The following is a 14,159-nucleotide window of genomic DNA, read 5'->3' as shown; positions in this document are numbered from 1 at the left end:
CATGCAGCTGGCTGGAGCTCTAGCTCTGCTGACATGGTAATGCTTGTAAATACATGGATTTATTAACTTTTAATGTTTTTTATTTAATGTTTATCTGCCGTACTAATAGAATAGGCAGTTGTGCTGTTTTATTGTTTTTGAAACCTTTTTTTTTTTATGATTATGAAGTTATTTTGTGAAGCATTGATGAATTCCTTTTGTAAATCTGGTCACATCCCACTATTGTTGCCCATGGGAAGAACTTGAAGTAGGTAAAACCAATTTGCTGCTATTACTCTAGTACGTATATTGGTTAGAGAGAGGGAGATTGAATAGACAGGAAAAAGAGCATTTTTGAAGCCTGTGATTATAAAGCTTAACATGGAAGAGCACTATGCTCATGCAAAACAGTACCTCTAGCAAGAGGTAGTTGAATGGTAAACTGAATTGTGCTGGTATTTTATGCCTTGTATTGGCTAAAGTCTGAATTGCTTCTTTTGAACTTTGAACTTATGATTTGTAGAAGTCTGGGGACTTTCAAACCTGGTACCTGGATAGTAAATTATTTCCTTCAAATAAGATTTTTACATATTGGTAATTTTTAACTTTACTTGGTAACTCCCTTATTATTAGGGCATAACTGTAGTCTTTCACTATGGTTTATGCTTCCCAGACTTGTTGGAGTACAGGAAACATGGGGGATATAATGATGTAAAATGACATGAAAATAAATGTAAATAAATGAGGTTTAGTTTAAAATTTGCCTGGGACACTGGGCAGGTAGCCAAAATGAGTTAAGCAATGGGATTTTTAACATGAGTATCAGGGAAAGAAGCTCTGGAGGTTAAGACTGTTTTCTGTGTGGCCAATGGTTATTTGCTTAGACTTTAATAATGGCTTAGTAGGTTTCATGATTTTTTGAGCCCAAATGGATAGGGACTTTAATCTGGTTACTGTCAAACTGACTGAAAAAGTCTTTATTTCTTAACAGATCTTTCTGAGACACTATGTAACATTATTGCAATAACTATCTGTTAATAGCCTTTAGAAACTAAAACTGTCAGTGGAAACACTAACACAGTTGCAGTGTGATCTTTCTGCTGCCCTTTGGGTTGCAAAATTTGAAACATGCAACCTATTAAAATTCCCAAAATGGAGACAGGTCTCAAAACTGGAGTATACTCGTTCGATAGTTGTAATTTTTCGTGTAGTTATTGCTGGGAAAAAAAAAAATAATTTCTGCAGCACTCAGAATGTGATTCACAGCTCTCCAGATATTGTAAAAAACTATGCAGGGTTTTTCTGTGCCAGAGTAACAGCAGCTGTACATAGTGTGAAGGGGAGAAATGGATGCTTAGACCACATTACTCTTTCTTCTGTGCCACACTGAGATTCTATTCACCTTGCAATGAATGAGCCATCTTTGTTAGATCAGACAGGCCGGCAAGGCTTGTGTCAAAAGGGCCTTTTCAATTTGTTATCCTAGCAGCTGGTTCTCTTCCATCGCCTTTGCTTACTGTACATCTGGAAGAAGACTTCTTGCAGCTGGGAGCCATTTCATGTCTAAACCACATCCCCTGCCCATAGCAGAAATACTCTTTTGACAGCAGATGTCAAGCAAACCCTTAATGCGTTATTAATTAAAAAAAAAAAATTAATCAGTACAAGATTTGACACTAAATGTGTTTTCCTCTTTTTACCACCTGTATCTGTAACTTTGCTGTTATTTAGAATTTTTAGTAGAATGTGACATGTTCCAAAGTGCAGGAGAATTTTTATTTTATATAATATTTTAAATAACATTTAAAGTATTATAAAAACAATAAATATTGTGATTAAAAAGAAGACAGTAAATATGATTTAAAAGCAGCACAAGTAGCTTAAAATCAAAATTGAAAACATTAGAACTACTGAAGATAAAATGAAACTCTTCTGTGGCCAGAATTTTGTCTTGGTGTCTGCTCTAGTCTTCTAAGCCCTTATTCGGGCAATTAAGTAAAAGCAGGTTGTTTTCAAAGTTGCTGAAGATCTTAATGTCCACTGGTGCATTTTACTAGTGCTAGTAAAATGACGTCATTTTTATTTATGTGCTGAGCTTGAAGTGTTTGGTTCTTGATTCAGGATTTTTTAGCCTGCAGGACTGACAATAAGGCTTACCCTTAAACTGTGAAATACTTACAGCACCGCTCGAAATAATCGGCCCAGTTACCCTTTTTGTGGTAAACTGAAAAATACTTTCAGTATAAATGAATTTAGTATAATGAAGAATAATCTTAAAATTTAAAAATGCATTCATTTTTAAATGTAGTCCAAAAACATTTTTTCCATAGAGTGCAGTAATTTTAATCTTCCAGAGTCATCTCTCTGCTAGAAATACAACTAATTTTCTTCTTGATCATTTAAAAATGTCAGATTCCTAATAAATGTAAGGTTAGAAAGAAAAGGTACTCAAGAAAAAGAATAAAATGCAGCCATTCATCTGTTGAGCAGGTTAATTTTTTGGTAATTTCTCCTGCTCGCCTAATTTCTTGCCTAGACAAATTGAAATTCTCAATGCGTTGTTCTTGAAAGGAATCTCATCCTGGTTATGTCGGTGCGGGCTCCAGGCACTGTGTGTTTGGTCAACAAGCAACAGTGGGTGGTCGGGCTGTAGCACAGGACAAGGGCCCGCTGTGCACAGGAAAAAATGTTCAAAGGTGTTTAAGGGTGGTAAGGAAGTTTGCTGCCCTTCAGAGAGTCCGGAGGCTATAGATCAGCCTTCCCTTGCTATTGTAGCCTGTGAGAAAATTCACTGTAAGATGCATAATGGATGAAAGAATACAGTAACTGTATTCACCTGGTTGCCCATCTGTAAGGTCTTTTTTTTTTTTTTTTTTTTTTTAAATTTAATTTAATCTTGCTCATGTATATGCTGTGTATGTACATGCAGTCTGTGTAATGACTAGTGTTTGCCTTACCGTGGAAAATTGCACTGAAAAACTACTCAGTTACTTGTTAAACATGTGTGTGTGTATATATATATTCTTTTTTTTTTTCTTTTTCTTTTTTTTTTTTTTTTTTTTTTGTCACTGCAAAAAGTACTGGCACTCTGTCATCCCCTGGTCAACCAGCAGCTTTTGTAAAAAGCTTTACCTGAGTATCACGGAAATCATGCACCGGACTGACAGAATTGCAGAGTGGCTGAGAATGGTTTACGGGAGTGAGGTGAGAGATGTGTGACTCCCACAAGAAACCTCTGCCTGCCAGACTGCAAAGAGGGGAAAAATAAGCAGGGTTGTGGAGCGAAGCATTTTTATGCTCAATCTGGTAATAGTTTTGAAGTATGAAAGTAAAGCTGCTTTTGAAGATTTAAATCATTGATTGGTTTGCAAATCATGGAAAAAAACCATTTTAGGGAAATTTAATGTTAGTTGTCTTTTTAATGGAGGCTGTAACATGCCATGTGCCAAGAGTATGCAGGTAACATTCCGAAAAATAGAGTCGAGGTGTGTACATGAGCCACAGGTGCTGTAAGCACATAAGTACCCTATAGCAGCTCTAGTACTGATAAAGTAAACCTGCAGTTAAGGGGTCAGCACAGGTGACTTGATTTACAGAAAGTGAAAGGACAAATTAAATAAACTACCTCAAAAAGCATTGCACTTTTTAAAAGATCCTTATTTTGATGAGATCTTACTGCATTAGAACAGAAGAGGTCTGAATGAAATCACTGAACTATTTGTATTTCACACAATATCGGAATGTTTTTATTTCATTCTACATTCCTGTAAAATATCAATGCACAAAAAAAATTGAAACCCAGTAAAACACTTTAAAAAAAAAATGAAGCAATGTTTAGATCCTAAAAAGTACTTATTTGATCTTCTCATGATTTTACAGTTGTAAATGTGATAACGCTTTAATTATAATTCTAGTTTGTCATGACTGTTTGGTAGAAGAAGAGAATGTAGTACATTTATTTCTCCTGTTTTTCCTTGGTTAAATATACACTTGACACTGGAGTCACTGACAGATATGCTCCATGTAGATGCTGTCTTTTGGAAAAAAAAGGACTTCTGTGACTTCAAAGATACAGTTTATTAAAAAAAAAAAATATCTGCCAGGAATGTATTGTTCATGCTGTTTATACAACATCTTAAAACCTGTTAATACAGTAAAAGGTTAATTTCTTGAAACTTTAAATTGTTGCTGTCCTATATTCAGGATCTAGGAATGCAGAAATAGTACACAAAACGAATAATGAATAGGCAGTAAATTATTATTTGAACAGTTTATTTAGGTTTATAAATATTATTGTCTACAGTCCACACTAATATTAATTCATTGTATTACATTATGCTGCTAAATTTAAGCTTCTGGCTCCAGAGAGAGAAGACGTTGGGATGGGAAAAAAGTTGTTTGTAAGTTAACTCTCACTATTTTACAAGATTTATGCGTTAGTGTGCGGTCTTCAAGCGCTATCTTCTGGTAGGGTGAAAGCAAGCTAATGTAGTCCAGATGTTTATTAGTCCTGAGGGTATATGAGCTGTTGTAGTTCCCTGCTGCTGTGTTGTACTTGCTTGTAATGCTAGACAACCAATTAAGAAATTAGTTCATGTTAAACTTTCTTTTCCTGGTATGGCTGCAAACTGATGATGTGGTTTTTCTGGTGGAACAAGAGAGTATTCTTTACATGTTTTCTGTTACTGGTGAATATATAAACCATTTGGGTGGTGTGGGGTTAGTGTATCAGCAGCAATACAGAATTCTTAGGTTTTCAGCTACCTCAGGCAAATGGTTTTAATTGAACTAATTCACATTAAGATGTTTTGGTAAGTGTGTCTGTTTTTCTTAATTCTGAAGTTTAATTGGCACTGTCATTTTTAGAGACCATCTGTTTACAACAAATTCCTCATATTAACAAGGTGTTTGAAAGATGACGACCTAAATTCTATGCAAAGACATCAAATAGGGAAGTTTTGGTGTATCATGGCTTTTTCTAATTATAGTTTTTGTGAAAATAGCATTACTGCACTCTTGAGGTGTTTTTTAGTATATGTTTTAACTAGCAATGTGTGTGACAATTCTGATTTGTCCTTCTTGGCATATATTATTTTTTTCAGAGTCTTCTGTACAATTTTGTTTTTATTCTGGGTAGAATCTCTAAGGTACCGAATGTGTGCTTTTTTTTAAATCTGGAGAGGGATCAATCTGTTTTGTTTTGAGTTCATTCTGTAAGCTTGCTGGAATGTTTTCACAGAAGTTAATTACTGCAAACTTACAACATTTAAGATCTGTTTTAGAAGTCATAGGTGTTTAAATCATAGATGCTGATGATGTGTGACCTTACACAGATCTCTGCTATGTGGGTAGTTACTTAGCACGTGTCCATAATTAACTATTTGCACTTGCAGCATACATACCTACCTAAAAAACTTCTGAAAGCTTTAGTTTTTTACTTTCCCATTGTTTTGTGGTTTTAGTTCGTTCAGAAGGAAAAGTCTTTCTCCAAGCTCTTGTTCAACTCATTCTAGGTCTTGTCTATGGTGATGGTGGATAATACACTTAAATCACTGCAGCCGATTCCACATTTCTCAAAACTCGTCGATTTTAAAGGTGTCATAAAGATGAGCTGTTTTTAATAAATGAGTCAACAGAATTATATTACAGGCTAAAGACAGCACAGATGGGTTCATCAAGTCAGTTAATGCAGTGTGTCCATCACTGATTGTGAACAATATAGCAAATTGGACCTATGTACTTAGATGTCTTGTAGTATGACCAGTAATAAGATGAGTGGAGAAACCAACAGTTAGCTTCATAGTGACAATGTCACAGTGGAAGGCCACAGGAAATACCTTTAAAAGCCATTAAAGAATTATGGGAGGAAGAAGTTATTTCAAAAGGAACTAAAACCCAATACTGTCACCTATTGGAAATTTGCATTAAGTTTCAAATTACTTAATATTGCTCTTTAAGCCTCAGCTGTTGAAGTAAAGTGACGAGGTGTATCTTTACTGCCATACTGGTCTGACAGCAGAGTAAACTCAGAATAAATATCTTTCAAATCCTTTTTACTTTGTGTTACTCTTCAGTTTGAGTGTTGCAGTGTTGCAGCTGATGCTCCTACTGTGTGGCCTTCCTGTTGTTTTAAGTGACTGTAGGTATTGATGGAAAAGATCAAGTAATATAAACTCAAACATGAGATTCTCACTACAAAATTCAGCATGAATTACCAGGAGAGAATTCATTTCAATATAAAAAGAATTTTTTTTTTTTTTTACGGTGAGAGCAATCACTGGAGTAACCTCCTCACGGACATGGTAGAGTCCTTATCGATAGAGTCTTTCAAGAGGCAGCTAGACAAGGTGCTAGATAATCTTGTCTAGGCTCCCTTTCCCACAGAAGGTTGGACCAGATGATCTTTTGATGCCCCTTCCTACCTGGGCTGTTCTATAATTCTGTGAATTGTGATCAATTTAAGTTTAGCTGTTAGATCTCAGTTAGCCAGTGCTGAAATAATTTTTGGTTACTTTCAGAAATGTATCTGTAAGGTGAAATGCATAAAGAAGCAATTTAGACTTTAAAAGAAGTATTAGTAATGTTACAGTACATTAAAAAATCATAGTAGTCTGCTCATTATTATATGGTTGTTTTCCAAAAAAATACACTAGACTCCAAGTATCCACCTCCATCAGATTAGATCATTGCTTAGGACTTGCTGATAGTGACCTGCATATGGACAGGTACACAAAGGAAAAAATAATTATTTGATACACTGGAAATACTTTGTGTGTTTGTAGATATACTAAGTATGGGGTGTTGTACAGACATGCACAAGCATACACTGCCAGTAGTTCATCTGCTTCACGATGGATGGATTCTTTCTACCTGAACTCTGTAGAGGTCGAACAGCTAAGGAGTAGTTGAACACTCTGATCTTAACTGCTTCAGCTGGAAGCACAAGAAACTTTTGCTGTTGAAAAGTGTATTTAGAGACACACTAGGAAAAAAAAAAGCATGTGTCACTATTGGCATAAATACAAATTTACCCATGGCTTCAAGTAACTAATTGTAGGGCATTAATTAAAGTAAAAACAGAAAAACATACGAACCAAAGAATATTTCCCACATAGTACTTGGGGTTTTGGCTTTGCTACAGAAGTCAATAGTGGTATTATTGAATAGCATTGATGTAGATGAATAAACAGCCTAAATAAGCAAGATTAAGAATGGTTTTGCTACATAACTTTTGTTTCGTATCACTTTTGAATTAAAGTAGAATTCCACATGCAGTTTTATGTCAATTGATGTGCAAAATCATTGTAACTTTCTTTCCCTTCTCCCTAGGCAACTCATTGCTCCACAGCCCCATGTTAGACCTGGACAGTGATGTGCGTCCATCACCAATTGGCCATCTCAGTCAAACTGCGTCATTGAAAAGGGGCAGCAGCTTTCAGTCTGGCCGTGATGATGGTAGACATCTTTTTATTTGGAAGAACAAAACTGCAGTTCCCTATGTCCACTGTGTGATGTAGTCAAAAAAAAAACCAAACAGAAGCTCAGATTCTGTATGTTTGTTTTAGTTTGTTAACAAAGTAGGGAGGTAGATTCAGATTAGATATTAGGAAAAAAAAATTTACAATAAGGGTGGTGGAACACTGGAACAGGTTGCCCAGAGAGGTGGTTGATGCCCCATCCCTGGAAATGTTCAAGGCCAGGTTTGATGGGGCTCTGAGCAACCTGAACTGGTTGGAGATGTCCCTGTTTCTTGCAGGGGAGTTGGACTAGATGACCTTTAAAGGTCCCTTCCAACCCTAATGATTCTATAATTCTGTGAAATAAAAATAGTTTTTCTCATGCGTTATCATTGCTTACTGAAGGGGTCCTCTGTATTTTTTGCAAGCAAAGAGCAGTTCATAGCTGACATGCTTAAAATATGGTCACAGTAATAAGAGTCAATTTTATACAAAACCAGAAGATTTTTTTTTTCTGGTATAAATAGCTGCCTACTGCCTGCCACCTTTTGCTGTTATACCTTTTGTGTGTGTGTTTGCTAAGATGATTCTCCTTGCATTTACTCCTTCTGTGACTTCAAGTCCTTGTTCTCTAATTCTGTAAACCCAGAGAGGGAAACAAAGTGTGTGACAAAACTCGAGTGATGTGTCCACAACCAACTCAGCCTTTGTGTGTCATAAGTTTGGACAACACCCTTGTCCAAACAACTTCATCTCAGAAGTCTTTCAATGGTGACATCACGGGAGACAGAAAACATGTTATTTCGCAGGATAAGTAATTTCTTAACAAAGTCCTTTTTTGCAGAAAGCAAGTTTTTATTAAGAGCTTTCTGGCTTTGGTCTGCTTTGATGTTACTCTTCTCCCAGTTCTGTGGACTTCCTTGAAAAACCATCTATAAATATCTGAGGGTTTTTTGATCAAAAAGAGGAATGAAGGGCATCTTTCAAGAACATAGAGTGAAGAATAATGAGAATTGTACATTCTTGTGCTGTCACAGTGTATCTTCACGTACAAGACAATTAAATTGTATCACAGTTTGAGGTTGAATGTTTGTATTTCGAAATGTAAATTTCACAAGCTCTTCAAAAGAGCCATGTATACCAAGTAATTACATTACTATATTACTGTTATGCTTCTCCTTTCACAGCCCAAAGCCTTGCATGAAGTTGATTAAGAAGTCTTACAGAGCAAAACAGTGAATTGCTGGTTGTTGTTGGATACCGTCCACTAACATTACACATCCAACACTTAATGTAGCAAGCAACATCCAAAATCCAATTTATTTTTTCCTTGTTTGAATTCTGTTGCATATGTCTCTACTTAAATAGTTGCATCTATGGAAGGCAATTCCAATTCAATCAGTTGTCTTTTGCTTTTAGAGTCTTAGTTATGGATCCATAACTTTTTACAAACTGGAAAAGAGAAGACTTTGTCAAGCTTTGCAGATTCTGTAGCCACCAGTTTAAAGCAAGATTCAAAGGAAAACTGGAGGATCAATCAAAGCATCATAATAATCCAGTGCAAAGACCCTAGAGTTCGAATGAGTTGCCTCTTAGTTAACTTTATTGGTACTTAGATGCATGTGCCCACTGCATGCTTAGGAACAGTTGAAAGCTCTACCATTCTTGCTCTACATTGAGTGGAGAAACAAAGGAAATCAACCACTTCTGATACATATGCAGGAGCTGCCATTCGAAATATGACATGATACCTGTTTTCAGGTTGCTTGTGCATTCTTTTGTTTTTTAGCAAATTTGAGGAATGCCATCTCTGGGGGTTTTTTTAGTGTTTTGGTGTGGTGGTTTTTCCCCAATGTGGTTGACAATGATTGTCCATGAGACGTATGCTTCCTGGAGGGGAAAATAATTTCATATGTGAAGTAAATGTTGCCAACGTGTTTCCAGTTAGGAACAGACATCCCTGGTTATAACCTTGGGTTGGTGCTGGGACTTTCGGCAAAGATGAAGTTGGTTTTTCAAAGGAGCTGAAGTCTTTTGGTTAGAACTTCAGGTTTGTTGGCATTACAGAGCATCTGTTCCTATAACAGTGTTGACACAGCTTCCTGACATAGTTACAGCTTATGTTAATAAGAGGAGTTTTTCTGCTATGGGGTCTAGACCAGTTCTCTGACAATCATAAACTAAGCTGGCAAAAGTGGTTCTCTGATAACCTATCTGTGTCCACACTATGAGCTTTGCTAGTTGAGCTTTGGAGTTTTCATGCCTCCTGAACAAATGCATCACTATCATCAGTTACACTTCAGTTATGTCAGAGTCTCTCTCCAAACTTTGGGTTTCCATTGTGTTTTTTTATTTTCTATTTGAACTTCTTGACTGTGAGGAAAAATCATATTTTGGGTAGTGCAGCTCATTCACTAAAGCAACTAACCAATAACTAACCTGCACCTTGACAAATGGATGCAGCTGAAGTCAAGCTATTCTTCAAGGGAATTCAAGACTGGCTACCAGCACAATAAAATAGTGAAGCTCTGGTGAAGCCTACTAGATACCTAATGTGCTATTAGGGAGCTGTTTTTATCTGACTACTGAATTCCTGTTCTGTGTAGGCAATATTCTCTAGCAGAGTAAAGACAAAAAAATGCTGTTTCACTGAACATTTTTTTTGTATTTCCACAGTTATGTAGGATGATATCATGGTTTTAAATTTATCATCTCTAAAAGACCAGAGTTTATACACAAATAAACCCACACCAACAAGCAGAGAGCTCTTTAAATGTTTTTTTTTTGTTTGGTTTGTGGTTTTTTGGTGGTTTGGTTTAGTTCTTTTGTTTTGTTTTTTTTTTCCAAAAGTCTGTGACTTCTTTTTCCAAGCAGACTAATTCTTGAGGTGACGTATAACTCTCTTATCACTGTTATACTGCTACCTTGTTTTGTCAAAATGCCATAATTTAGAAAGTTTCAATGGAGAACGCAGATGGTCATAGAAGATTATTTTGCAAAGTTTTCTTTATTTTCTGTGTTAATGCGTACTTTACTTCTGCCCCTTTTCAGCTTTCTCATTACCCACCCCCCACCTCCCTTTGCCCCCTTTGATAAGAAACTGAGGAAAGTTATCTGCTGCCAAAATGTAAGCTCTTTTCCTCATGTGTTTTAATAGCCAGTGTCCCAGGGGTGTAAATAGATTTGTGAAGTGAGAGATGCCGCGGTGTTATTTGTTATGATTGTGTTCTTCGTCCAGGAATCTCATTATACAATTAGTGATACGTTTATCGAGTTTTGACAACAGTGTTGGAATCTCCCTTGTTTTTCAGATAAAAAAAAAATTACCAAACAAATGAAAATGAAGATAAAGGATTGGCAATTTGCCCCAGGCCACAATGGAATTTTTTTTTTGAGCTGGAAATAAAGCCAATCTTACAGTTTCCGTTGTTTGCCTTAATCGCTAGCCTATCTAACAGCCCTATTTCTTCAGCATCACCACCACATTGTTTGAAACTTCTGATGTCTTGATTGCTTTCATATTGCCTTACGTTTTAGAGTGGTTTGAAGACCAGCTGAATGGATTGTTATGTGGAATGCATTAGATACCCCTACAAAGAGGGCCTATTCTGTATATATTGTCATAGTGCAGGCACCTTGTAAGTGTATGAGACGAAAGAGCTTGTTTGTGTGCCAGTTATGTACACATATATGGACTGAGCTTTATATTTTTCCATTCCTACATGAAAGGTTTTATATATACTGTATATTCACTTGTGTAATACAAAACAGCAGTAAGCTAGTAGTCCATTTTTTATTATTAATTCAAAGTTTTTAATTTTGCTTTTTCTATCTCCTCTCCCCCTTTTAGCTTGGCGATACAAAGCTCCTCAGCAAGTTGTATTTATTGAAAAGTTGACAAAACTTGTTTTAAGTCAGCTGCCCAACTTCTGGAAGCTCTGGATTTCTTATGTAAATGGAAGTTTATTCAGTGAGGTATGGATTCTTCTATATAAATGACTTTTAAGTAACAAAGCTCCATAGTGATTTTGTTTGAATTATATTTTACTAGAAGAAGTGATGGACCCTATTTTAATCAGAGTGGTTTATAAAACATTATGTAGACTCTTGACACATTTGAGAGATGCTGCCTTGACTAGTAAGGTATGTTGCAATACTAACCTATAGAAGTGAGATTTTTCTTTATAGTTTTAAAAGAATAAAAGCATGCAGTGGAATTACTTAGAATTCTGCCAGTGGTGTGTCTGTGTGTGTTCCAGATGCTGGAGTCACTATCTCTGTAGTTTCACCTATTACTCATAGCTGGCCAGCTGCCCTTCATTGGTGATCTGAAGAAATAGCAAATTACATGAAGCACAGAGATATGTAAAAGACAAAGTCATACAGAAAAAAAATTGTTTCCTTTCTTTGGAACAAGAGTACTCATTTCTTGAGCTTTAAGTGTGTGGAAATGAGGATAGATTTGAGACCAGAGTTGCAGAATGACCAGGGCCCAGGGTGGTATATGCAGACGTACTATAGGGAGTCTAGTTTGGAAGCGTAGTCAGCTGCAGTCACCTGTGCTTCTTGTCCTTCTTGCTCATATGATCTGGTTTTTAAAAATTATATAAATAAAGTCTTGATAATCCAAGAAGCAGAGGGAGAGAAAAAAAAGTAACGATTTATGACGTGCTGGTTTTCTAAGCACGCTATTAACAGATTTTTAAAGGATACGTTTCATAATTAATTTGATACGAGTAGTATACAGCTTACCATCATAATCATTACCAGATAAATACAGTATATTTGGGGTTTGTGTTGTTGCTAAAATTTGGCCATGAAATTACATTATGTTTTATAGAGAGTTTACTTCTGGTTCTCAAGCCATGTTGTTTCTTCTCCAGAAGGAGAACTGTAGTGATGGCATATTCCCAAGGAGCACGTCTGACAAAAAGAAATACATGTAGTGTAGTGAAAGGCAGCTCTCTGTTCCATCAACAGATGATAAGGCAGTAGCTCACATCTCATCTGCATAGCTATCACTGGGAAATCCTGCTGACTGCAGTTTGGACTCACTCATTCTGGGTCCTAAAAAAATCTCTGAAGGCAAGGTGTGTGAAGAGTTGTAGAGATAGTTGGCATAATACAAAGCAGCCGGAAAATAAGCAAGCTTTTGAACATACATATCATTCACAACAACTTCTATATCGAACCTAAAAGTTTGTGCATCTAAAACATCTGCATTTAACTGTTGCTATATAATTTCATTTGTTGAGAATGTTTTTATCCTATCATGCTTACCATGTCCTGCTGTGTTTAAAACCTTATGTGATCACAGCTATAGTATTCCACTACAAAATTATCACTAAAGCAGAACTGCAGCCGTAGATATCTACTATTCTTTGCAGCTATAGTAGAAAATAAAACAAAAATCTTGGGAAAAGGGTATTTGGAAGCTTATTTTGTCATTTTTCTTTAAAGAATTAGTTTCTCAAGCAGTCATTCTATTTATTGCCACTGTCTATAGATCAAGATAACATTTTCATGTGATGATACCTATAGGTACTGTAGCCCTTTATATATTGTACACAGTATACAGAGCATTATAGCTCAATTGAAATAGATTTTATTTGTGATCTTCATTTTAGATGATAAAATCAAAAGAAAGATATGACATGTACTAATAACATTCAGTGAAAGAAGTAGAATCAAGAATAAACCTTAGTACTGTTGATTTTCACAAAAATAATTAATTTCATAAGGAAAATCACAACCTTCATACTTGATAACAGTAACGTTGAAAATTAGACTTTGAAAATTCACCTGTTAAGTTACTGTGATTTTTTTTTTCTTTGAGTACAATGAAAGAGAAAGACATTTCTAGAGAAACTGAGACTTGAACTGTAAACAAGGTTGAGAAATTCTGCTCATGAAAGTGACTGCAAGTGGAAAATGCAGTGATCTTATGTCATGTCTGAACAAAACATTGTTTCCATGTATTTTAAAAAAAAAGGACGAGGAGGTAGTTTTCCTGTTAGTCTTTACAGTGTATCTACTCTTCTTCTGTTTGGCCAGATTCTGAGCTTGTGAGAAATTAATCCACATATATTTGATTTCTTCTGCTCTTTTGATCTTGATGAAAGCCTCCTAAGTTTTGGGGGAGAGAGGAAGGATGGTGTGTCCTCAGTTTTTGTATGTTCTGCATGCCACAATCAACTGAGAATGAGTTAGACGAGGGGGTGGCATAAGCTAGAAGACTTCTTCTGGAGCACCTAAGAATATCTGTCACCACATCACATTCAAGACTCAAGGTTTTTATGTTGTTCTATGAGAAACCATACATATTTTAATTGTCCATGAAGAAATTTCTTTTACTAAGTTTCTTGCTATTTGTTGTCATTCAGGAAGCAAGATGATGGCTACAGTTTTTTAAGAAAAGTCCTTTGAAAATGGTATAGAGGATCATTTCAGTTAGGTTATTCAAGTCTTCAAGATGTTTTAAAAATGTGGAAAGAAAATATGCACATATGAATTTCAGGCTGTATTTTCCGTTGGTCAGTTTGCAGGTTTTGGAGATTTGAGGGGGTGTTCTTTTTAGTTCTAAAAGTGTAGCTATATGCCTTAAAATATTGTCAGTTGAAGATTTACGTGGTATTTTCAACAGTTTAAATTGAGTTCTTTGAATCACTCTAGGTGAAGTCGCATATGTGAGTAGTAACCGTTGGTCTTACCACAAGGCAGTTT

At 35.9% G+C, this 14,159-nt stretch overlaps 1 protein-coding gene across 3 annotated transcripts in view; it reads left to right on the top strand.

Annotated features, from left to right (window-relative positions):
• EXOC2 (exocyst complex component 2) overlaps positions 1-14,159 on the top strand; it is a 135,433-nt gene that overhangs the window by 64,697 nt on the left and 56,577 nt on the right. For all 3 annotated transcript variants that reach the window (XM_086740286.1, XM_086740287.1, XM_086740285.1), the window contains 2 exons: positions 7,309-7,434; positions 11,287-11,411. In XM_086740286.1, the coding sequence (XP_086596412.1) occupies positions 7,309-7,434; positions 11,287-11,411 (251 nt within the window). The remainder of the gene's footprint in view (positions 1-7,308; positions 7,435-11,286; positions 11,412-14,159) is intronic.

The sequence above is a fragment of the Chlamydotis macqueenii genome, chromosome 2, assembly GCF_036417535.1.
Source record: "Chlamydotis macqueenii isolate bChlMac1 chromosome 2, bChlMac1.mat, whole genome shotgun sequence".
Lineage (NCBI taxonomy): Eukaryota > Metazoa > Chordata > Aves > Otidiformes > Otididae > Chlamydotis > Chlamydotis macqueenii.
Note: the sequence above shows the minus strand (reverse complement) of the source record. Positions and strands in the feature narration are given on the sequence as shown.